The 24,412-nt window shown below is 46.4% G+C and overlaps 2 protein-coding genes across 3 annotated transcripts in view; one reads left to right on the forward strand and one right to left on the reverse strand.

The window, feature by feature from the left end:
• Positions 1 to 1,658: 1,658 nt before the first annotated feature.
• Positions 1,659 to 24,378, reverse strand: LOC140480116 (uncharacterized). 2 transcript variants are annotated; one of them, XM_072574781.1, is made up of 2 exons: positions 24,280 to 24,378; positions 1,659 to 9,146 (listed from the first exon to the last, which is right to left on the reverse strand). In XM_072574781.1, the coding sequence occupies exon 2, from the start codon at positions 6,067 to 6,069 to the stop codon at positions 5,029 to 5,031; it is 1,041 nt and encodes a 346-aa protein (XP_072430882.1). In that variant the 5' UTR covers positions 6,070 to 9,146; positions 24,280 to 24,378; the 3' UTR covers positions 1,659 to 5,028. The 2 variants fall into 2 exon arrangements, with proteins under 2 accessions (XP_072430882.1, XP_072430883.1); XM_072574782.1 differs by lacking the exon at positions 24,280 to 24,378 and adding an exon at positions 23,940 to 24,002.
• The window catches only part of gipc2 (GIPC PDZ domain containing family, member 2), a 77,735-nt gene continuing 77,654 nt past the window's right edge, over positions 24,332 to 24,412 (forward strand). Inside the window, 1 exon segment of the mRNA XM_072574784.1 lies at positions 24,332 to 24,412. Within this exon segment, the coding sequence (XP_072430885.1) occupies positions 24,332 to 24,412 (81 nt within the window).

Here is a 24,412-nt window from a genome sequence, read left to right on the forward strand (position 1 = left end):
CCAATTCCCACATACTGACCTCATTAACAGCCAACTTTTGCTATCTGGTTAAACAAAATGCTCTTTCCTGGTGATGAAGCTTCTGCAAAACAATTTCATCGGGAACCAATCTGCAGATAACCTCCAGGCCGGGCTTCACAAAGACACAAAAAGCTTGTTTGGTCTGTTTCCCTTGTAACACAAGTGGTTATCCACATTTCAAAAGTTATCTTCTGTTCCAAAATAGATAAAAGAACAAAATAAAGTTCATGAGAAATCAGCAGGAGTTCCAACAACCTGAGCAGGTAACATGACCCACTGAAGTATCAGCCTAAATTGTTATATCCTTCAGTGCAGCTTAAATCCTTGACCTTCTGAATTAAAGGCAAGGTTCTGGACCAAGTAAAACAAGCTGAAAATATAACTGCCTCTGAAATAAAAAAGCATGAGACTGCTCCACATCATGAGTTTTTTTCATGTGAAGTCCAGGAAGAGGGTCAAGCCCAGAATACTTAGTAAACTGAAGTAAAGTTTTAAACAAAAATAAAAACCTAAACATGAATGTGGATGTACGTATACAGGAAATTGTATAACATTTATAAGGATCATGGTTGGTAAGCTGAGAGAAGACACTAAAATTGGCAGTGTAAAGGACAGTGGAGAAGGTTATCTAAGATTACAGAGATCTTGATCAATTGAGTCCATGGGCTGTGGAGGGGCAGATGGAGTTTAATTTGGATAAATGTGAGCTACTGCATTTTGGTAAAACAAACAAGGACAGGAGTTATACAATTAGTGGTAGGGCCCTGGGTAGTGTTATAGAACATAGACCTCAAGGTTCAGGTACATAATTCGTTGAAATTTGCATCATAGGTGGACAGGATGGTTTAGAAGGCATTTATCATGCTTGCGTTCATTCCTTAGACCTTTTGAGTACAGGAGTTGGCAGGTCATGCTGGGATTGTTCAGGATATTGGTGAGACCTCTTCTGGAGTACTATGTGCAATTCTGGTCACCTTGTTATTGGGAGGATAATTGGAGAGGGTTCAGAAAAGGTTTACCAGGACGTTGCTGGGAATGGAGGTTTGAGATACAAAGATAGGCTGGGATCTTTTTCACTGGAGCAAAGGAGGTTGAGGGTCACCTGATATAAGTTTATAAAATCATGAGGGGCACAGATAAGGTGAATGGCAAAGATCTTTTCCTGAAGGTGAGGGAGTTTAAAACAAGGGGGCATTTTTTAAGGTGAGAGGAGAAAGTTTTATAAAGGACATGAGGGGAAACTTTTTTTTTAAACACAGAGGGTGGTTCTTTCATGGGATGAACTTGCAGAGAAAGTGATGAATGCAAGTATTGTTAGAATGTTTAAAAGACATTTGGATAAGTTCATGAAGAGGAAAAGTTTGGAGGGATGTGCACCAAATGCAGGCAGGTGGGACTAGTTTAGTTTGGGAACACGGTGGGTGTGAACTAGTTGGACTTATGGTCTGTTTCCATGCTGTACGACTCTACAACTCTATTTACCAGTTAGAAATAGAGTTCCAGCAAGTGTGATTTGGAGGTGCCGGTGTTGGACTGGGGTGGACAAAATTAAAAATCACACAACACCAGGTTATAGTCCAACAGGTTTAATTGGAAGCACACTAGCTTTCGGAGCGCTGCTCCTTCATCAGGTAGTTGTGAAGTACACAATTGTAAGACACAGAATTTATAGCAAAGGTTACAGTGTGATGTAACTGAACTTATACAAGTACGTCACTGTGCAGAACAGATCGCTCTGGTGGGGAGGTAGATGCAGATTAGACAGTCTGGCTACCTCCAATCTAATTCCAATGCTTCCTTTCTTCTTTGTGTTCATTGCAACAAACAGTCTTACATTGGTTATGCGATGTCATTACAGTTTTAAAACTCCCACATATTGGCAATGATAATGTAACTGCTGAAGACTACTTCATGGGCACAGTGTGTGGAGATAAGTTAAAAAACCCAAAGATAGACTTGCATTTATATGTATCTTTACCAGACTCCGGATACCCCAATAAAGTGTTTGGCGGTCAATTTAGAGTTTTTGATGATTGGTTATTGTTGTGGTGTAGGATATGAAGCAGTACATGTGCACATAGAAAGTTCCTAAAAACATTGTGATAATGACCAGATAATTGGCGGCAGTGATGTTGTTTTGACCATAAGATCAGAAGCAGAATTAGGCCATTCAGCCCACTGAGTTTGTTCTGCCATTCGAGCACGGTTGGTGTGTTTCTCAATCCCATTCTCCTGCCTTCTCCTGGTAACTCTTGTGCCTCTTACCAATCAAAAACCTACCTATCTCTGTCTAAAATACACTCAATAACTTGGTCTCCACAGTCACCTACGATAACGAGTTCCACAGATTTGCCGCCCTCTGGCTAAAGAAATTCCTCTTCATTTCAGTTCGAAAGGATTGTTTCCTTCACTCCAAGGCTGTGCCCTTGGGTCCTAGTCTCTCTTACATCTTCTCCTCATCCACTCTATCCAGGCCTCTCAGTATTCTCCAAGTTTCAATAAGATCCTTCCCTCATCCTTCTAAACTCCATCAATATACAGACCCAGAGTCCTCAACTGCTCCTCATGTGCCAAGCATAGAACATAGAACATAGAACAATACAGTGCAGTACAGGTCCTTTGGCTCTTGATGTTGCACCGATCCAAGCCCACCTAACCTACACTAGCCCACTATCCTCCATATGCCTATCCAATGCCCGTTTAAATGCCTGTAAAGAGTCCACCACTGCTACTGGCAGGGCATTCCATGAACTCACGACTCGCTGAGTAAAGAATCTACCTCTAACATCTGTCCTATACCTCCCACCCCTTAATTTAAAGCTATGCCCCCTCGTAATAGCTGACTCCATACGTGGAAAAAGGTTCTCATGGTCAATTCTATCTAAACCCCTAATCATCTTGTACACCTCTATCAAGTCACCCCAAACCTTCTTTTCTCCAATGAGAACAGCCCCAAGTGCCTCAGCCTTTCCTCATACGATCTTCCTACCATACCAGGCAACATCCTGGTAAACCTCTTCTGCACCCGTTCCAGTGATTCCACATCCTTCCTATAGTATGGCGACCAAAACTGCACACAATACTCCAGATGTGGCCGCACCAGAGTCTTATACAACTGCAACATGACCTCAGGACTCCGGAACTCAATTCCTCTACCACTTCATCTCTGGAATCATTATTGCAAATTTCTTCTAGACCCCCTCTAAGGCCAGCATATCCTTCGTTGAATATGGGTCCCAAAATTACTCACAATATTTCAAATTATACAACCTTATAAAGCCCAGCAGTACATATTTGCTCTACTACTCTAGTTCTCTTGAAATGAAAGCTTACATTGCATTTGGCTTCCTAACTGCCAATTATACTTGCATGTTAACCTTAAGAAAATCCTAATCTAAGATTCCTAAGTCCCTTTGTGCTTTAGATTTCTGAAGCCTTTCCCCATTGAGAAAATAGCTGAAAATGTGTTGCTGGAAAAGCGCAGCAGGTCAGGTAGCATCCAAGGAGCAGGAGAATCGACGTTTTGGGCATGAGCCCTTCTTCAGGAATGAGGAAAGTGTGTCCAGCAGGCTAAGGTAAAAGGTAGGGAGGAGGGACTTGGGGGAGGGGCATTGGAAATGCGAAAGGTGGAAGGAGGTCAAGGTGAGGGTGATAGGCCGGAGTGGGGGTGGGGGCGGAGAGGTCAGGAAGAAGATTGCAGGTTAGGAAGGTGGTGCTGAGTTCGAGGGATTTGACTGAAACAAGTGGGGGGAGGGGAAATGAGGAAACTAGAGAAATCTGAGTACATCCTTGTGGTTGGAGGGTTCCTAGGCGGAAGATGAGGTGCTCTTCCTCCAACCGTCATGTTGCTTTGGTCTGGCGATGGAGGAGGTCAAGGACCTGCATGTCCTTGGTGGGGTGGAAGGGGGAGTTGAAGTGTTGAGCCACAGGGTGGTTGGGTTGGTTGGTTGGTTGGTCCGGGTGTCCCAGAGGTGTTCTTTGAAACGTTCCACAAGTAGGCGGCCTGTCTCCCCAATGTAGAGGAGGCCACATCGGGTACAGCAGATGCAATAAATGATGTGTGTGGAGGTGCAGGTGAATTTGTGGCAGATATGGAAGGATCCCTTGGGGCCTTGGAGGGAAGTAAGGGGGGAGGTGTGGGTGCAAGTTTTGCATTTCTTGCAGTTGCAGGGGAAGGTGCCGGGAGTGGAGGTTGGGTTGGTGAGGGGTGTCGACCTGACGAGGGAGTCACAGAGGGAGTGGTATTTTCGGAATGCTGATAGGGGAGGGGAGGGAAATATATCCCTGGTGGTGGGGTCTGTTTGGAGGTGGCGGAAATGACGATGGATGATACGCTGTATATGGAGGTTGGTGGGGTGGTAGGTGAGGACCAGTGGGGTTCTGTCCTGGTGGCGATTGGAGGGGTGGGGTTCAAGTGCGGAGGAGCGGGAAGTGGAGGAGATGCAGTGGAGGGCATCGTTGATCACGTCTGGGGGGAAATTGCGGTCTTTGAAGAAGGAGGCCATCTGGGTTGTACGGTATTGGAACTGGTCCTCCTGGGAGCAGATGCGGCGGAGACGAAGGAATTGGGAATACGGGATGGTGTTTTTACAGGGGGCAGGGTGGGAGGAGGTGTAATCTAGGTAGCTGTGGGAGTCAGTCGGTTTATAGTAAATGTCCGTGTTGATTCGGTCGCCCGAGATAGAAGTGGAAAGGTCTAGGAAGGGGAGGGAGGAGTCTGAGACGGTCCAGGTGAATTTGAGGTCAGGGTGGAAGATGTTGGTAAAGTGGATGAACTGTTCAACCTCCTTGTGGGAGCACGAGGCAGCGCTGATACAGTCATCGATGTAGCGGAGGAAAAGGTGGGGGGTGGTGCCAGTGCAGCTGCGGAAGTTGGACTGTTCCCACAATATCCTACGAAGAGGCAGGCATAGCTGGGGCCCATGCGCGTGCCCATGGCTACTCCTTTGGTTTGAAGGAAGTGGGAGGATTGGAAAGAGAAGTTGTTCAGAGTGAGGACCAGTTCAGTCAGTCGAACGAGGGTGTCAGTGGAAGGGTACAGGTTGGTACGGTGGGAAAGGAAGAAATGGAGGGATTTGAGTCCTTCGTGAGGGGGGATGGAGGTGTACAGGGACTGGATGTCCATGGTGAAGATAAGGCGTTGGGGATCGGGGAAGCGAAAATGATGGAGGCGGTGGTGTCCCGAACGTAGGTGGGGAGGTTTTGAACCAAGAGGGACAGGACAGTGTCGAGGTATGCAGAGATGAGTTCAGTGGGGCAGGAGCAGGCTGAGACAATGTGTCGGCCGGGGCAGTCAGGTTTGTGGATTTTGGGCGGGAGGCAGAAACGAGCAATGCTGGGTTGTGGGAATATGAGGTTGGAGGCGGTGGATGGGAGATCCCCTGAGGTGATGAGGTTATGGATGGTCTGGGAGATGATGGTTTGGTGGTGGGAGGTGGGGTCATGGTCAAGGGGGCAGTAGGAGGAGGTGTCTGCGAGCTGGCGTTTAGCCTCAGCGGTGTAAAGGTTGGTGCGCCAAACTACTACCGCACCTCCCTTGTCTGCCGGTTTGATGGTGAGGTTGGGGTTGGAACGGAGGGAGTGGAGGGCTGCACGTTCCGAGGGTGAGAGGTTGGAGTGGGTGAGAGGGGTGGAGAAGTTGAGGCGGTTAATGTCACGGCGGCAGTTGGCTATGAAGAGATCGAGGGCAGGTAAGAGGCCAGTACGGGGTGTCCAGGTGGATGGGGTGTGTTGGAGGCAGGAGAAAGGGTCGTCAGAGGGTGGGAGAGAATCCTGGTTGAAGAAGAAGGCGCAGAGGCGAAGGCGGCGGAAGAATTGTTCGATGTCACGCCACGTGTTGAACTCGTTAATGCGAGAGCGTCGGGGAATGAACGTGAGGCCTCTGCTGAGGACTAATCTTTCATCCTCAGAGAGGGGGAGGTCTGGAGGGGTGGTGAAAACATGGCAGGGTTGGGAGTTAGGACCTGATTTGGGGCTGGAGCTGGGAGTGGGGGCAGGGTTGGGCGTGGGGATGGGGACAGCGATCGGTGTGGGGGCGGGGTTAGGCATGGTGACGGAGATCGACGTGGGGGCGGAGACGCATGTGGTGTGGTGGTTGTGCAGGTTAGTGATGTCACTGGGGGAGGAAGTGGCTGTGGCGACGACAGAAACAGTGTTATTCCCGATAGCCGCGGAGGCCGCGAATCTGTCGGCGATGGTCTTCCTGGCAATCGTGGAGGCGGTTGTCTGGGCCGCGATCCCGGAGGCTGCGAGGTCAGTGGGGGCGGAAGTGAAGTCATGGTTCGCAGCGGCGGTTGGCCGCTTACTTTCTCCCCATTGAGAAAATAGTCAATGCCTCTAATCTTCCTACTCAAGTAGACAACTTCACACTTTCTTTCATTGAATTCCATCTGTCAGTTCTTTGCCCACTCTCCTAGCCTGTCCAAATCATTTTGAAGCCTCCATTTCCTCAACACTAGCTGTCTTTCCCCCTATCTTTGTGAGGTCTGCAAACTCAGCAACAATGTTCCTTCATTCTTTTGTCCAGATTGTTAATACATAACATGAATAATGTAGTCCTAACATGGCCGCATTCGGTCCAACTCGTCTATGCCGATCAGATATCCCAACCCAATCTAGTCTCACCTGCCAGTACCCAGCCCATATCCCTCCAAACCCTTCCTATTCATATACCCATCCAGATGCCTTTTAAATGCTGCAATTGTACCAGCCTCCACCACTTCCTCTGGCAGCCCATTCCAGACACACACACCATCCTCTGCATGAAAAAGCTGCCCCTTACGTCTCTTTTATATTGTTTCTCTCTCACCTGAAACTTATGCCATCTAGTTCTGGACTCCCCCACCCCAAGGAAAAGACCTTGTCTATTTACTCTATCTACACCCCTCATGATTTTATAAACTTCTATTAAGGCCACTGCTCAGCTTCTGATGCTTCAGGGAAAACAGTCCCAGCCTATTCAATCTCTCCCTATAGTTCAAATCCTCCAACCCTGGCAACATCCTTGTAAATCTTTTCTGAACCTTTTCAAGTTTCACAACATCCTTCCAATAGGAAGGAGACTAGAATTGCAAGCAATATTCCAAAAGTGGCCCAGCCAATGTCCTGTACAGCTGCAACATGACCTCCCAACTCTTGTACTCAATACTCTGACCAATAAGGGAGCGCACAACAAATGCCTGCTTCACTATTTTATCTACCTGTGACTCTATTTTCAAGAAGCTATGAACCTGGACTCCAAGATCTCTGTGTTCAGCATTACTCTCTGGAACCTTAGTATTAAGTGTACAAATCCTGCTCTGATTTGCCTTTCCAAAATGCACCACCTTGCATTTATTTAAATTAAACTCCATCTGCCACTCCTCAGCCCACTGGCTCATCTGATCAAGATCCCATTGTAACCCAAGGTAATCTTCTTCGCTGTCCACTACACCTCCAATTTTTGTGTCATCTGCAAAGTCACTAACTATACATCCTATGTTAATTTCCAAATCATTTATATAAATGACGAAAAGTAGTGGACCCAACACCAATCCTTGTAGCACTCCACTGGTCACAGGCCTCCAATCTGAAAAACAACCCTCCCCCACCACCCTCTGTCTTCTACCTTTGAGGCAGTTCTGTATCCAAATGGCTAGTTCTTCCAGTATTCCATGAGATATAACCTTGCTAACCAGTCTCCCATGGGGAACCTTGTCAAACGCCTTAATAAAGTCCATATTGATCACGTCTACCACTCTGCCCTCATCAATCCTCTTTGTTACTTTTTCAAAAAACTCAATCAAGTTTGTGAGACTTGATTTCCCACGCACAAATTAGTCCTTGCCTTTCCAAATACACATATACATCCTGTCCCTCAGGATTCCCTCCAACAACCTGCCCACCACTGATGTCAGGCTCACTGGTCTATAGTTCCCTGGGCTGTCCTTACCACCTTTCTTAAGTAGTGGCACCACGTTAGCCAATGTCCAGTCTTCCGGCACGCCAAAATATTTTAAGCAAGTACAAGCTTTGGAGGAAGCCTCAACACACTTTGCAATGCTTGCGAAGCCATGTCAAGAGACCTCTCTTAACAAAGGAACCAGTTCTTCCTTTATATTTGATATCGCAGTCAGTCATGCCCACAAAACAACCCCAGCCACTCCCCCATAGTCACATGCCACACATGACACAATGTAGTGACTTGATTATTTTCAGAAACAATGTGATTTAGATCATTCCTTAATGGCAAGAGTTGGTGCAAATTTTTTTTAAACTGCAGGGTGTGTTTAGAATCTTAACTGCAATGATTCTGAATAGTAGGTGATGGCAATGTCATTCTTTTCATTCTACCTGCAAGACAGAGAAACATACCACCCTAACCCCGGGACATCCAATTTATTGAAGGTCAGCAGAGCAAATTAACCCCTCAACATCTCATTACCTCCTTTTATCACTCCATGATAACCACCTAAATGTGGGGGGGGGGTGGGGAGGGTGAGAAAGGTGCTATCAGCTTGTCCATAAGAATCAGACAGCCAGTACTTAAGCAAGTTATTGACATACAACATATAACTTTATAACAACAAAATTACTGATCCATGCAGTAGATAGGATCTGCAGGATCCTCCTACGTGAAGGAAAAGTGTTCACCAGTAAAGTTCTTAAATCCACAGTCCTTAGTGACCACTCCATTCCCTCTACGTTGAATGGAAACAAGCCAGTTCTCCAAAATCTCCTTGGATAAGGGCAGATAAAAACTTAACAAAACTGACAGGACTTCTATCTTTGCGGAGACGCTTCAGATGGAGGATACCAGCGCATCAGAGTGTGAAGTGCAGCAGGAAGCTAGGTGAATGCAGCATTCTTTGCTGCTTCTGCTCCCGCGCTGCTGTCAAATGTAATAAAGTCGTGGCTGTTTTGATGTTAGTTTGATCAGTGAACCTTCATATTTCTTAAATGATCGAAAGAGAAGGCAAAGCTCACGTGATTTCATATCCATAGGAAGGCCACTGTCAAAAAAATTTATGGACTTCTTCTTCACCATTGTTAGCTTCTTCACTTTTCGTGCTCATGACTGGGGAGCTGATTGAATCCATTGGACCAGGTTGTGGAGGGGTGGGCAGTGGTCCGAAGGCATGCTTTACCTGTGAATGAAGAAACTCTAGACATTATGTTTGCTGATGAAAGTATCTTTGCATTTCCTCTCTCATTCCTTCCTTACCAAGGTGGGTATCAGTATGAAGACAGTCACACATTTAACTACACTAAATTGTGTCTGCCTATTTCAAAATTCTCAGTAGTCTTGAAGTCTGTTACTCTGTTCACTATTTATGTCATGGTCAAGTTTTATACAATCCATAAACTTCTAAATTGTACTGCCTAAACATTCAGTCATTTATAAACAATAATCAATGGCCCTAAAACCAAACTCTTGGGGGGCCCCATTCAGGTTTATTCAAAAATTATTTTCCTTTGACAAATTAATACTTCTGTTATGAAGGTGTAGAGGTGTACTGCACCTTTAAGAGCGTTGAAAAGCTAGCAGAACTACCTGACACAGTAAAGTGTTCTGAACAAGGTAACAATGTAACATTTGGTCAAACAGTTAGAGTAGCTGGGTTGCCTGGATACAAAACAAATTCAAATTCAGCCAATCAGGTTAAATTATGCCCAAAGATACCAAACTCCAATCAAGTTTGAATTTAGTACTTTGACAATATAAAAACCAATGAAATGATCCAACGATTTGGGGTATAAATATTAGCCTTTTTGAACAACTACCCCGAGTGGCAAAGAGAACTGCTGGAAGACCAAGAGATGTAAGCTGCTAGTAAGAACTCTCTGAGAGGTACCTGCCTGGAGAAGGAGTTTGCACAGAAAAAGAAACATTGACACCGGCCTGGAGGGAAAATCTGCAGAGGAAGATACAAAGCAAAGATTCGAAAGCTGGCTGGTTTTAAAATTGGAATTTTTAAATAAATCTTAATCAGGGGTTTTATCGGACCAGTGTTGTAGAGGGGGAGGTAAAAGATAGGTTTAGAGAAAGGAGCTGTAAATAGTTGTTAGTTAATATTCCCTGTTAGACTTTAAGAATAAAGTACTTAATTTTTTTGTACTTTAAATAGTTACTTTAGGATAGTTTCTTGCCTCTGAAATTTTAACAGATTACAGCAGGGGGTGAATCTTTTTTGTGTTGCTGGTTTAAATTAGCAGAGGGGTTTACCCTGTTTTGTAATACTTGGCAAATGTGAAAGCTGTCAGGAAAAGTATTTCACAGTTCCTGATTGCTAACTAAGTTTTTCTTTAACTTCTGTTACTATTGCCTTTATGATTAGTTGTAATAAAATTTAATTTCAAGTCTTCTACTTTTCTGATCACTTAAGCAAGGCTTTACCAGCAGTATTCACACATAGACTACTATACAATTTTTAAACAGCTGAGACCCATTCAAATGGAACCAATAACCCATTCCTGGACTCACTGCATTATGTCCTGTCCAAAATTACAATAAGCACTATATTAATTAAGATCTTGTGTCATTTCACACACAAAGAGTTCTAATTTTAAAACGTTGGAAATAATTGAGAGAAATAATATGTTTTACATTGAATATGAAACCAATACACAATAATTTCAATTTTCTTTACCAAGTACTAATAGCTAATAGTATTGTGTAAACTTATCGAAAATGGAAATGAATAGTCACTTAACACAAAAAAAGCAGGGCAGCACGGTGGTACAGTGGTTAGCACTGCTGCCTCACACTGCCACGGACCCGGGTTCAATTCCAGCCTCAGGCAACCGTATATGCGGAGTTTGCACATTCTCTCCATGTCTGCGTGGGTTTCCTCCAAGTGCTCCGGTTTCCTCCCACAATCCAAAGATGTACAGGTTAACGTGAATTGGCCATGCTAAATTACCCACAGTGTTCAGGGAAGTGTAGGTTAGTCAGGGGTAAATGTAGTGTAATAGGGTAGGGGAATAGGTTTGGGTGGGATACTCTTCAGAGGGTCGGTGTAGACTTGGGCTGGAGGGCCTGTTTCCACACTGTAGGGATGCTATGGAAAGCAACATATGAATATTTTCTGAACAGCTGCAATTTAAATTGACATCTATGAACTGAAACTTAAAATGACAATAAAAACATAATAAAATTAAATATCCTGTTTCTATTAGTATTGGTAGCAAAGCATCAAGTATATGTGCTTGGCAAATGGGACTGACTCAGAGGTCTTTTGATGCAGATGTGCGAACACCCATGCACCTTCCATATTGGTTTTTCTGGATCAGGTGCATCCCCCATAAATGCTGCACAGTGACAATGTCTGGTATGCCTGTTGTTTTTGAGGCAGATGATTGACTTAGTGCCTGCCATTTCAGAGGGCAGCACATTTGATTATGGTCAATTGCTTGGGGAGGAGAATGACTTTGAGGAGATTTCGAACATATAGTGAGTTCAGAATAGGTGCCCCTGAGGTGGTCAGAAATCCACGTTGTGACCATAGCTGGTCATTGGTGTCATTATTTTGAAATATTATTGGCAGACCAGACACGTCAGAAGGTGCCTCCATTTTATTCTCACTCAATAGGGCTTTTCCTGTTTTCCTCTACTCATATTATAATCCTCACACTGACTCTTCAGCATTTCCCAAGATTTAGGGTTTCCCTCAATATCACACACTTTAATCCCTCTTTGATGTGCATTATTCTCCCAGCTGGCTGGTTCAGATTTGTTCATTATTTCCTCAGCAGTCTTTCCCCATGCAGGTGTTAAAAGTTTTCCATTTAGTCACTGTATTACATTTCCAAATGGCCTCCTCTGCTTTTAAACATTTATCTATATCCCAAGTTCCTCCTCATGGCCAAACTTAATTTCCCAACTTTATATTTAAACATCCTAATAGGCACCTGAACCTTTCCTCATTTTGGCGCTCATCCAGGCATAACCGATGCAAAGGGGTTCTGATCCCTGACTTATCCAACGTTTGCCCCATTTTTAAAGTCTCAACTTCCTAACTTATCTCTATATACTATCCCGTGTCATCAGTCTCCATACCCACTTCAGGGTCCTGACCTTCGCATGAGGGATTCCCCCTCTTAACAACTGGTCTAAGGCAGGGTGATTGAGACAGACACAGTAGTTATCCTTTATCTTATGCACTATGTTCCAGGACCTCAAAACCTGCTATTAGAAGACTCTAACCTCTGAATCTGAGATGGACTCTAACCTCCCTTTCCGAGAACTTTCAGTTCTGAGGACTCTAACCTCTGAATTCTGGGGCACTTTAAGGTCCTTTTCCAGTGAACATATGATTCTGAAAGCGAACTTGTTGGCGTGCAAGTGCGTAAGTTACCTCAGAGATTGCGTCAGTCCCAGGGGATGAGGGGTTGACTGAGTGATAGGTTAGTGAGAGAGATCAAGGTAATTTTTACCTCGGGAGCCCATCCATCTCACACAACCGGCACTCAGGTGATCATTTATTCAGTCTGCCGAGAAACTCCGTTTATGTTGGAATCCCACCACTACCACCTTGAGATTCTTACACACTTGATGCAACTGCAATACGCCAACTTCTGTGAACAGCCAAAATTTAATTAGCAAGTACAAGCTTTGGAGGAAGCCTTAATACTCATTGTAATGCTTGCGAAGCCATGTCAAGAGACCTCTCTTAACAAAGGGACCAGTTCTTCCTTTATATTTTACATCATAGTCAATCATGCCCACAAGACAACCCCCATCCACTCCCCCATAGTCACATGCCACACATGACACAATGTAGTGATTTGATTATTTCCAGAAACAATGTGATTTAGATCATTCCTTAATGGCAAGAGTTGGTGTTTTTTTTCCCAACTGCAGGGTGTGGTTAGAATCTTAACTGCAATGTTCTTATTGATTCTGTTGTTGTGGTTCTGTTCGCCGAGCTGGGAATTTGTGTTACAGACGTTTCGTCCCCTGTCTAGGTGACATCCTCAGCGCTTGGGAGCCTCCTGGGAAGCGCTTCTGTGGTCTTTCCTCTGGCATTTGTAGTGGTTTGTCTCTGCTGCTTCTGATTGTCAGTTCCAGCTGTCCGCTGCAGTGGCCGGTATATTGGGTCCAGGTCGATGTGTTTGTTGATAGAGTCTGTGGATGAGTGCCATGCCTCTAGGAATTCCCTGGCTGTTCTCTGTTTGGCTTGTCTTATAATAGTAGTGTTGTCCCAGTCGAATTCATGTTGCTTGTCATCTGCGTGTGTGGCTACTAAGGGTAGCTGGTCGTGTCGTTTCGTGGCTAGTTGGTGTTCATGGATACGGATCATTCGCTGTCTTCCTGTTTGTCCTATGTAGTGTTTTGTGCAGTCCTTGCATGGGATTTTGTACACTACATTGGCTTTGTTCATGCTGGGTATCGGGTCCTTTGTCCTGGTGAGTTGTTGTCTGAGAGTGGCTGTTGGTTTGTGTGCTGTCATGATTAGATTAGATTAGATTACTTACAGTGTGGAAACAGGCCCTTCGGCCCAACAAGTCCACTCCGCCCCGCCGAAGCGCAACCCACCCATACATCTACCCCTTACCTAACACTACAGGCAATTTAGCATGGCCAATTCACCTGACCTGCACATCTTTGGAGTGTGGGAGGAAACCGGAGCACCCGGAGGAAACCCACGCAGACACGGGGAGAATGTGCAAACTCCACACAGAGAGTCGCCTGAGGCGGGAAGTCCTAGTGGTCGTAGTAGTCTGGCTGTCAGTTCAGAAATGCCCTTGATGTATGGTAAACTGGCTAGTCCTTTGGGTTGTGGCATGTCCTCATTCCGTTGTCTTTCCCTTAGGCATCTGTTGATGAAATTGCAGGGGTATCCGTTTTTGGCGAATACATTGTATAGGTGTTCTTCTTCCTCTTTTTGCAGTTCTGGTGTACTGCAGTGTGTTGTGGCCCTTTTGAACAGTGTCTTGATGCAACTTCTTTTGTGTGTGTTGGGGTGGTTGCTTTCATAGTTTAGAAATTGGTCTGTGTGTGTGGCTTTCCTGTATATCTTTGTGGTGAATTCTCCGTTCGGTGTTCTCTGTACCATCACGTCTAGGAATGGGAGTTGGTTGTCCTTTTCTTCCTCTCTAGTGAATTGGATTCCTGTGAGTGTGGCGTTGATGATCTGGTGTGTGTTCTCTATTTCTGTGTTTTTAATGATTACAAAGGTGTCATCCACATATCTGACCCAGAGTTTGGGTTGAATTTGCGGTAAGACTGTTTGTTCTAATCTTTGCATTACAGCTTCTGCTATGAGTCCAGAGATGGATGAGCCCATGGGTGTGCCGTTGATTTGTTCATACATTTGGTTGTTGAATGTGAAGTGTGTTGTGAGGCACAGGTCCAGTAGTTTGAGTATGCAGTCTTTGTTGATAGGTTCATCGTCTTGTTGTCTGTCCTGTACGTCCAGCAGATTGGCTATTGTTTCTCTGGCTAGGGTTTTGTCGATTTAGAGGTGGACAGTGCCGTTACATCGAATGAGACCATGGTTTCTTCCTTGTCTATGTGTATATTTCTGATGATGTCCAAGAATTCCTGTGTTGATTGTATAGAGTGCCTGGATCCGCTGATCAGGTGTTTCAGTTTCTGCTGTAGTTCTTTAGCCAGTTTGTGTGATGGTGTCCCTGGTAGTGATACTATGGGTCTGAGTGGGATGTCTGATTTGTGCACTTTGGGTAGTCCATAGAATCTGGGGGTGGTGTTGCTTTCAGGTTTCATTCTTTGTAGGTCAAACCTGGTTATCTGTCCGTTTTTTTGTAGGTGCCTCAGTGTGTTGTTTATCCTATTGGTGAGCTGTGGGGTGGGGTCAAACTCCCTCTCTTGGTAGGTGTTGGTATCTGCAAGTAGTTGCGCTTTTTGGATGTATCTGCTTTGTCCAGGATGACCGTCATTCTGCCTTTGTCTGCTGGCAGTAGGATTATGTTCTTATCGTTTCTTAGTGCTTTTAGTGCTTCCCTCTCCTTGGTGTTGAGGTTATGTGTTTGTCTTTTCCTTGTTATCAGGGGTATGATACTTTGTCTCACTGTTTGTTGTGTCTCTTCTGTCAGTCCATTGTTTCTGAGTGTGCATTCTAGTGCTGCTAGGAAGTCTGCTGTCTTGGCGTCCCTGTGGTTGTAGTTGAGTCCCTTGGTCAGTGTTGTTCTTTCCGTGTCTGTGAGCTGTCTGTGGGAGAGGTTTCTAACCCAGGAGTGTGTTCTGGTGTTCCCTCTGTTGTGTGTTAATTTGGCCATTTTTTCTTTTCGTGCCGTTCTTTTGCGGTTTGTGGTCCTGTTCTGTCCTATGGTGACGGCCTGTTCTATGGTCCGGGTCCATTCCTGACAACCGGAAGCGGCAGATTCAAACCACTACAAATGCCGGATGAAAGATCACAGAAGCGCTTCCCAGGAGGCTCCCAAGCACTGAGGATGTCACCTAGACAGGGGACGAAACGTCTGCAACACAAATTCCCAGCTCGGCGAACAGAACCACTACAATGAGCACCCAAGCTACAAATCTTCCCACAAACTTTGAATCTTAATTGAAACATACAGAATACTGAATGGCCTGGACAGAGTGGAGGTTGTGAATCTGTTACCACTGTTGAGAGACTAGGACCTGCGGCACAGCCTGACAGTAAAGGGAAGACCTTTTAGAAATCGAGATAAGGACAGAGAGTGGTGAATCGATGGAATTCATTGCTACAGAAGGCTGTCGATGCCAGGGTCATTGAGTATATTTAAAACTCAGATAGACAGGGTCTTGAGTCTCAAGGGGATCAAGGGTAAAAGGGAGAAAGGGGCTGAGTAACTTATCAGACTTGATTGAATGGCAGAGCAGACTTGATGGGCTGAATGACCTAATTTTTGTTCCTATGTCTTATGGTCTTAATTGTCTTTTCCCCATCCACCATAAGCAGCTTCAAATTCTACAAATTCTTTTTCTTGAGATCTGCTACCAATCTGATTTTCCCAGTCCACCTGCATAGTGTGAACCCCATGATTATTGTAATGGAGCATTCCTTACCTGCCTTTTCTATCTCCTGATTTTTCTTCCCTACATCTTGACAATTGCTCAGAGGCTTGTACATAACTCCCATCTTTTGCAGTCCTTCAACCCTACCCATCCAGGCTCTAAATCTTCCAACTCTATTTCAATTCTTGCTATTGATTTAAGCAACTGACAAGACAACCCTGCCTCCTCTGGTAAAAACAATGACTGCAGATGCTGAAAATCAAATACTGGATTAGTGGTGCTGGAAGAGCACAGCAGTTCAGGCAGCATCCAACGAGCAGCGAAATCAACGTTTCGGGCAAAAGCCCTTCATCAGGAATAAAGGCAGTGAGCCTGAAGCATGGAGAGATAAGCTAGAGGAGGGTGGGGGTGGGGAGAGAGTAGCATAGAATACAATGGGTGAGTGGGGGAGGAGATGAAGGTGATAGGTCAAGGAGGAGAGGGTGGAGTGCATAGGTGGAAAAGAAGATAGGCAGGTCGGACAAGTCAAGGAGGCAGTAACTGAGCTGGAAGTTTGAAACTAGCATGAGGTGGGGGAAGGGGAAATGAGGAAGCTGTTGAAGTCCACATTGATGCCCTGGGGTTGAAGTGTTCCGAGGCGGAAGATGAGGCGTTCTTCCTCCAGGCGTCTGGTGGTGAGGGAGCGGCGGTGAAGGAGGCCCAGGATCCTCTGCCTGTCCAGTCAACAGGACATGTATCTTTGGATATTTAAGTTGATCAACTTGCAGCTACATTTTTGAGCTAAGTATTGACCAGAATGCATCTGTTCTTCTTCAGCATTGTGCTCTGGGATCTTTACAGTCACCTGACGGGCCTTGGTTTAATGCCTCCCATGAAGCTCAATACCTCTGACTGAACACTCTCTCAGTATGTTTGCATCAAGGTGTGAAAAGGGTTAATACTGAGGACTACCTTTAGCACTGCTTACTATGATTAGATTAGATTCCCAAAGTATGGAAACAAAGATTAACCCACCCAGACCCATTTCCATACCCTATATTTACCCCTGTCTAATGCACCTAACACTATGGGTAAATTAGCATGGCCCATTCACCTGGCTTGCACATCTTTGGATTGTGGGAGGAAACCGGAGCACCTGGAAGAAACCCACGCAGACACGGGGAGAATGTCTGTGTGGACGTTGCACAGTCGCCTGAGGCGGGAATCGAACCCGGGTCCTAGGTGCTGTGAGGCAGCAGTGCTAACCACTGAACCACCGTGCTGCCCCATGATGTCACACAAATCTGGTGGAAGAATAGCTGAGGATGCTGAAGGAATGCAGCTCCCCATTCATGTCCTCCTCATAGTCATTGTAACAATGTCTATTGTTATCAGTGTAACTTGTACTTTGTTGCTGACATGAGACAAATTATATACTTTAAGATAAGAGCCTATTCTCATTCAACTACCAACTAGGATAATGATGGCAGAGTAGACAATGTCTGGGCTCCTCTGCCTGGGTTTCTCCACTTTTTCTATTCTTTCTTTTCCCCCCTTTTTTCTCAGTTATTTTCTTAGTTTTTGCTTAAACCTATCTTTTAACGAGAACTCTTTATGAGGAAGGAGGCTTCGATGGGGTCAGGAGTCATGATGTCTTCAGAGGCAGCATGGCTAAACAGTTGGCCAGCCTGTAAAACCTGGAATGGGATGTTGGCGGTGATGGCATGGTGTGGGCTGGTGTAGCCTGGAGTAGGGATCCTGGTGAAGGCATGGTGTAGCCCACAGTGGGACTCTGCTGGTCATGATTTGGAGATGCCGGTGTTGCACTGGGGTGTACAAAGTTAAAAATCACACGACACCAGGTTATAGTCCAACAGGTTTAACTGGAAGCGCTAGCTTTCGGGGCGCTGCTCACAACCACCTGACGAAGGAGCGGCACTCCAAAAGGTGGTGCTTCCAATTAAACCTGGTGTTGTGTGATTTTTAACTTGTAACTCTGGTGGTTACATGGTGTGGGCTGGTGTAGCCTGGAGTGGGACATTGGCAGCGGCAAAGGAAGTGTTGGACTTGCTTTAAGTTATCTTTCTTTATTTTGTTTTAAGCTAATGTGAATGGTGCCAATGCATGGTGGTGGTATAGACTTTTCACTGTATTTTCTATTGAATACACATGACAATAGACAATTCAATTCAATTCAGTTCAGTTCAGTTCAAGTGGTTTTCTTCTACCACACCAGATCAAGTGAGCCCTGTGGACCTCTACCCAAAAAGAAACTAATGGCTGTGAACCTATCCCATGGTAAGAAGTGGTGCAGACCCAAACAACACAGTTGCCTTTCATGAGGATTACTCATGCAATGGGTACTACACCAAATGCCAGCCTAGATTACGCAATCCGACTTTCAGAAATGGGACTTGAATCTCCAAAATTTTGACTCTGGCTGGAGTGCTCCCCACTGAGCTACGGCTGACATGAGTCATAAAGTCAAAGAAATGTACAACACGGAAACAGACCCTTCGTTGAAAAATGTGGTGGTGAAAAAACACAGCAAGCCAGGCAGCATCCGAGGAGCAGGAGAATCGATGTTTCGGGCATAAGCCCTTCTTCAGGAATGAGGCTGGTGTGCCAAGCGGGCTGAGATAAAAGGTATGGGGGAGGGAATTTGGGGGAGGGGTGCTGGGAATATGATAGGTGGAAGGAGGTGAGGGTGAGGGTGATAGGCTGGAGAGGGGGTGGGGGCGGAGAGGGCGGGAAGAAGATTGCAGGTTAAGAGGTGCTGAATCTGGGGGTTGGGACTGAGATAAGGTGGAGGGAGGGGAAATGAGGAAGCTGGAGAAATCTACATTCATCCCGTGTGGTTGGAGGGTTTCTAGGCGGAAGATGCGGTGCTCTTCCTCCAGGTGTCGTGTGGCCAGGGTCTGGCGATGGAGGAGGTCAAGGACCTGCATGTCCTTGGCGGAGTGGGAGGGGGAGCTAAAGTGTTCAGTCACCGGGCGGTTGGGTTGGTTGGTGCAGGTGTCCCAGAGGTGTTCCCTGAAACGTTCTGCGATTAGGCCACATTGGGTGCAGCGGAACGTTTCAGGGATTGGGGAGACAGGCCGTCTACTTGCGAAACGTTTCAGGGATGTGGTCTCCTCTACATTGGGGAGATAGACCGCCTACTTGTGGAACATTTCAGGGATTTACTGTATCCACTGCACCCGATGTGGCCTCCTCTACATTGGGGAGAGGGGCTACCTACTCGCGGAACTTTTCAAAGAACACCTCTGGGACACCCACACCAACCAACCCAACCGCCCTGTGGTGAACACTTTAGCTCCTCCTCCCACTCCACCAATGACATGCAGGTCCTTGGCCTTCTCCATCGCCAGACCACATTTCCAGCACCACATTTTTCAATTCTGGTACTCCAGCATCTGCAGTCCTCACTTTCTCCTAAACAGACCCTTCGGTCCAACTCGTCCATGCTAACCAGATATCCCAAATGAATCTACTCCCATTTGCCAGCACTTGGTCCATATCCCTCTAAACTCTTCATATTCATGTACTCATCCAAATACCTTTTAAATGTGGCAATTGTACTAGCCTCCACCACTTCCTCTGGCAGCTCATTCCATACACATACCACCCTCTGCGTGAAAAGCTACCCCTTAGGTCCCTTTTATATCTTTTCCCTCTCACCCTAAACCTATGCCTCTCTAGTTCTGGACTCCCCCACCCAGGAAAAAGACTTTGTCTACTGATCCTATCCATGTCCCTCATGATTTTATAAACCTCTATGAGATCACCCCTCAGCTTTTGACGCTCCAGGGAAAACAGCCCCAACCTATAGCTCAAATCCTCAAACCCTGGCAAAATCCTTGTAAATCTTTTCTGAATCCTTTCAAGTTTCACAACATCTTTCCAATTGGAAGGAAACCAGCATTGCACGCAATATTCCAAAACAGGCCTAACCAATGTCCTGTACAGTCACAACACGTCCTCCCAACTCCTCGACTCAATACTCTGACCGAAAAAGGAAAGCATACCAAACACCTTCTCCACTATCCTATCTACCTGTGACTCCACTTTCAAGGAGCTATGAACCTGCACTCCAAGGTCCCTTTGTTCAGCAACACTCCCTAAGACCTTACCATTATGTGTAAAGTTCAGCTAAGATTTGCTTTCCCAAAATGCAGCACCTTGCATTTATCTAAATTAAACTCCATCTGCCACTCCTCAGCCCATTGGCCCATCTGATCAAGATCCTGTTGTAATCTGAGGTAACCTTCTTCGCTGTCTACTACACCTTCAAGTTTGGTGTCATCTGCAAACTTACTAACTATACCTATGTTCATACCCAAATCGTTTATATAAACGACGAAAAGTAGAGGACCCAGCACCGATCCTTGTGGCACTCCACTGGTCACAGGCCTCCAGTCTGAGAAACAACACTCTACCACCAGTCTCTGTCTTCTACCTTTGAGCCAGTTCTGTATCCAAATGGCTAGTTCTCCCTGTATTCCATGAGATCTAACCTTGCTAACCAGTCTCCCATGGGGAACCTTGTTGAACGGCTTACTGAAGTTCACGTAAATGATATCCACCGCCCTCATCGATCCTGTTTGTTACTTTTTCAAAATAAAACCCAATCAAGTTCGTGAGACATGATTTCCAATGCACAAAGCCATTTTGACTACCCCCTATCAGTCTTTGCCTTTCCAAATACCTGTTAATCCTGTCCCTCAGAATTCCCTGCAACAACTCGACCACCACCAACATCAGACTCACTGATCAATAGTTCCCTGGCTTGTCCTTACCACCTTTCTTACATAATTGTACCATGTTAGCCAACCTCCAGTCTTCTGGCAACTCACCTGTGACTATTGATGATACAAATATCTCAGCAACGGGCCCAGCAATCACTTCCCTAGCTTCTCACAGAGTTCTAGGGTACACCTGATCAGGTCCTGGGGATTTACCCATATTTATGCACTTCATGACATCCATCATTTTCTTTTCTGTAAGGTGGACATTTTTCAAGATGTCACTATCTATTTACCCACATTCTATACCTTCCATGTCCTTCTCCACAGTTGCACTGATGCAAGGGAGGCGCGGTGGTAGTTTGGCGCACCGATCTTTACATCGCTGAAGCTAAACGCCAGCTCGCGGACACCTCCTCCTACTGCCCCCTTGACCATGACCCCACCTCCCACCACCAAACCATCATCTCCCAGACCATCCATAACCTCATCACCTCAGGGGATCTCCCATCCACCGCCTCCAACCTCATAGTCCCACAACCCCGCACCGCCCGTTTCTACCTCCTGCCCAAAATCCACAAATCTGACTGCCCCGGCCGACCCATCGTCTCAGCCTGCTCCTGCCCCACCGAACTCATCTTTACATACCTCGATATGGTCCTGTCCCCCTTAGTTGAAGAACTCACCACCTACGTTTGGGACACCACCCACGCCCTCCACCTCCTCTATGATTTTCGCTTCCCTAGTCCCCAACGCCTTATCTTCACCATGGATATCCAGTCCCTGTACACCTCAATCCCCCATCATGAAGGACTCAAAGCCCTCCGCTTCTTCCTTTCCCGCCGAACCAATCAGTGCCCTTCCACTGACACCCTCCTTCGACTGACTGAACTGGTCCTCACCCTGAACAACTTCTCTTTCCAATCCTCCCACTTCCTTCAAACCAAAGGAGTAGCCATGGGCACCCGCATGGGCCCCAGCTATGCCTGCCTCTTCGTAGGATATGTGGGAACAGTCCAACTTCCGCAGCTACACTAACACCACCCCCCACCTTTTCCTCCGCTACATCGATGACTGTATCAGTGCTCCCACGAGGAGGTTGAACAGTTCATCCACTTTACTAACACCTTCCACCCCGACCTCAAATTTACCTGGACCATCTCAGACTCCTCTCTCCCTTTCCTAGACTTCTCCATTTCTATCTCGGGCGACCGAATCAACACGGACATTTACTACAAACCGTCCGACTCCATTACCTACATTACACCTCCTCTCACCCTGCCCCTGTAAAAACACCATCCCATATTCCCAATTCCTTCGCCTCCGCCATATCTGCTCCCAGGAGGACCAATTCCAATACCGAACAACCCAGATGGCCTCCTTCTTTAAAGACCGCAATTTCCCCTCAGACGTGGTTGATGATGCTCTCCACTGCATCTCCTCCACTTCCCGCTCCTCCGCACTTGAGCCCCGCCCCTCCAATCACCACCACGTCAGAACCCCACTGGTCCTCACCTACCACCTCACCAACCTCCAGATACATCGTATCATCCTTCGTCATTGCTGTCACCTCCAAACAGACCCCACACCAAGGATATATTTCCCTCCCCTCCCCTATCAGCGTTCCGGAAAGATCACTCCCTCCGTGACTCCCTCGTCAGGTCCACACCCCCAACCAACCCAACCTCCACTCCTGGCACCTTCCCCTGCAACCGCAAGAAATGCAAAACTTGTGCCCACACCTCTCCCCTCACTTCCCTCCAAGGCCCCAAGGGATCCTTCCATATCTGTCACAAATTCACCTGCACCTTCACACACATCATTTACTGCATCCGCTGCACCCGATGTGGCCTCCTCTACAATGGGGAGACAGGCCGCCTACTTGCGGAACATTTCAGAGAACACCTCTGGGACACCCACCCCAACCAACCCAATTGCCCCGTGGCTGAACACTTTAATTCCCCCTCCCACTCCGCCAAGGACATGCAGGTCTTTGGCCTCCTCCATCGCCAGACCATGGCAACGTAACGCCTGGAGGAAGAGCGACTCATCTTCCGCCTAGGAACCCTCCAACTACACTGGAGGAATTCAGATTTCTCCAGCTTCCTCATTTCCCCTCCCCCCACCTTATCTCAGTCCCAATCCTCGGACTCAGCACCGCCTTCTTGACCTGAAATCTTCGTCCCGACCTCTCCACCCCCACCCCCTCTCCGGCCTATCACCCTCACCTTAACCTCCTTCCACCTATCTCATTCCCAACGCCCCTCCCCCAAGTCCCTCCTCCCTACCTTTTATCTTAGCCTACTTGGCACACCCTCCTCATTCCTGAAGAAGGGCTTATGCCCGAAACATCAATTCTCCTGCTCCTTAGATGCTGCCTGACCTGCTGCGCTTTTCCAGCAACACATTTTTCAGCTTTTTATCACATGGTCTGCTTTTACAACCATCCATTATTACACACTAAGAGTCCCCATTGGTCGCCATTCATTCTCCTAGGCTGACTATTCTCCATTTCTTTGGGTATCCTTCTGCTCTTCTCTCTCTTTAAGCTCTGCCTCTATCATTTATTCCTTACCCTCTCCTTCCAAGATATCTTAGCTAAGAAAATTTTTGTTTTTGCAATCATCAGTTCTGAAGAAGGGTCATTGGACCCAAAATGACAACCCTCATTTCTCTCCACAGAGCTAACTGAGATTTTCCAGCAATTTCTGCCTTTGTTGGCAATGAAGTTTCACTCGCTTGGTTCCTGGGAGAATCACAGTTCCCCCGTCAGTAGAAAGTAAGCAGCTTTGGCATTTACTCTGAAGTTGACAGGCCTCATTATAAATATGTAAAATTCTAAAGACTTTTTTTTAAAGCAGATGTTGGAAAGCAAAACACTGGTATTTATACATTCAGGATTCTTAAAACATTTGTTGACAGGATGTGAAAATTCTACACACTGGATCGGCCAGCATTTACTGCTGATCCCTAACTGTCCTCCAGAAGGTGGTGGTGAGCAATCATTCTTGAATGGGAAAGCAGATGAAAGGGATCAATTGATCTTCTCCTGTTATGTTATGTATGTTGGTAAATAGTTTCATCAAAATAAACAATTCAGAATCTTTTTCCCTTAAAAATTATTGTTCACACTTAAATTTGATATAAACATAAATGAGAAGGTATAAAAGTACAGTATCAATGTGCATTCCTATACAATGACAAGCTCACATTCCAGGTATTTCACTCACTACTCAACCAAGCCCAAATCTTACCAGCTCACTCCAAAACGCGCATGCGTCCGAAGCCATTGGGCGGAACCCATTACGCCTGCGTCCTCAGGAGGATGGATTGGAGGAGGCGGCAAAGACGGCACGACCGGGCATGCGCAATCCGGACTGGGCCATAGTGCGCATGTGCAAACGGGAATTAAAGAGAAATCCGGGATGGGGATAATACGCAAGTGCCGTAGCGCACGGGCCGGTAGAGTACGCATGCTCCAGAGGGTAGGCGCGCTCGAGCTAGTGCGCCTGCGTATCATTCCGGCCCTTCCCCGGGGAGAAGGTGGAGGAGTGCGCCTGCGCGCTGTTGCTCCCTGGTCCCTTCCTCTCCTACCTGTGGAGCGGCCGTTGTGGCTAACGGCAGGTCAGTGAAGTGAACGGCCAAGATGCCGCTGGGTCTGAAAGCCAGGAGGAAGAACAAGTCGCGGGACAGTTCCACCTTGGTGGATAACGAGGGGGGTCCGGCG

This window comes from Chiloscyllium punctatum, chromosome 7 (assembly GCF_047496795.1).
Source record: "Chiloscyllium punctatum isolate Juve2018m chromosome 7, sChiPun1.3, whole genome shotgun sequence".
NCBI classification, from domain to species: Eukaryota; Metazoa; Chordata; class Chondrichthyes; order Orectolobiformes; family Hemiscylliidae; genus Chiloscyllium; species Chiloscyllium punctatum.

Excerpts from the sequence above, each read along its gene's own strand:
- LOC140480116 (XM_072574781.1), bottom strand. The coding sequence starts at position 6,069 with ATGCCTAACCCCGCCCCCACACCGATCGCTGTCCCCATCCCCACGCCC.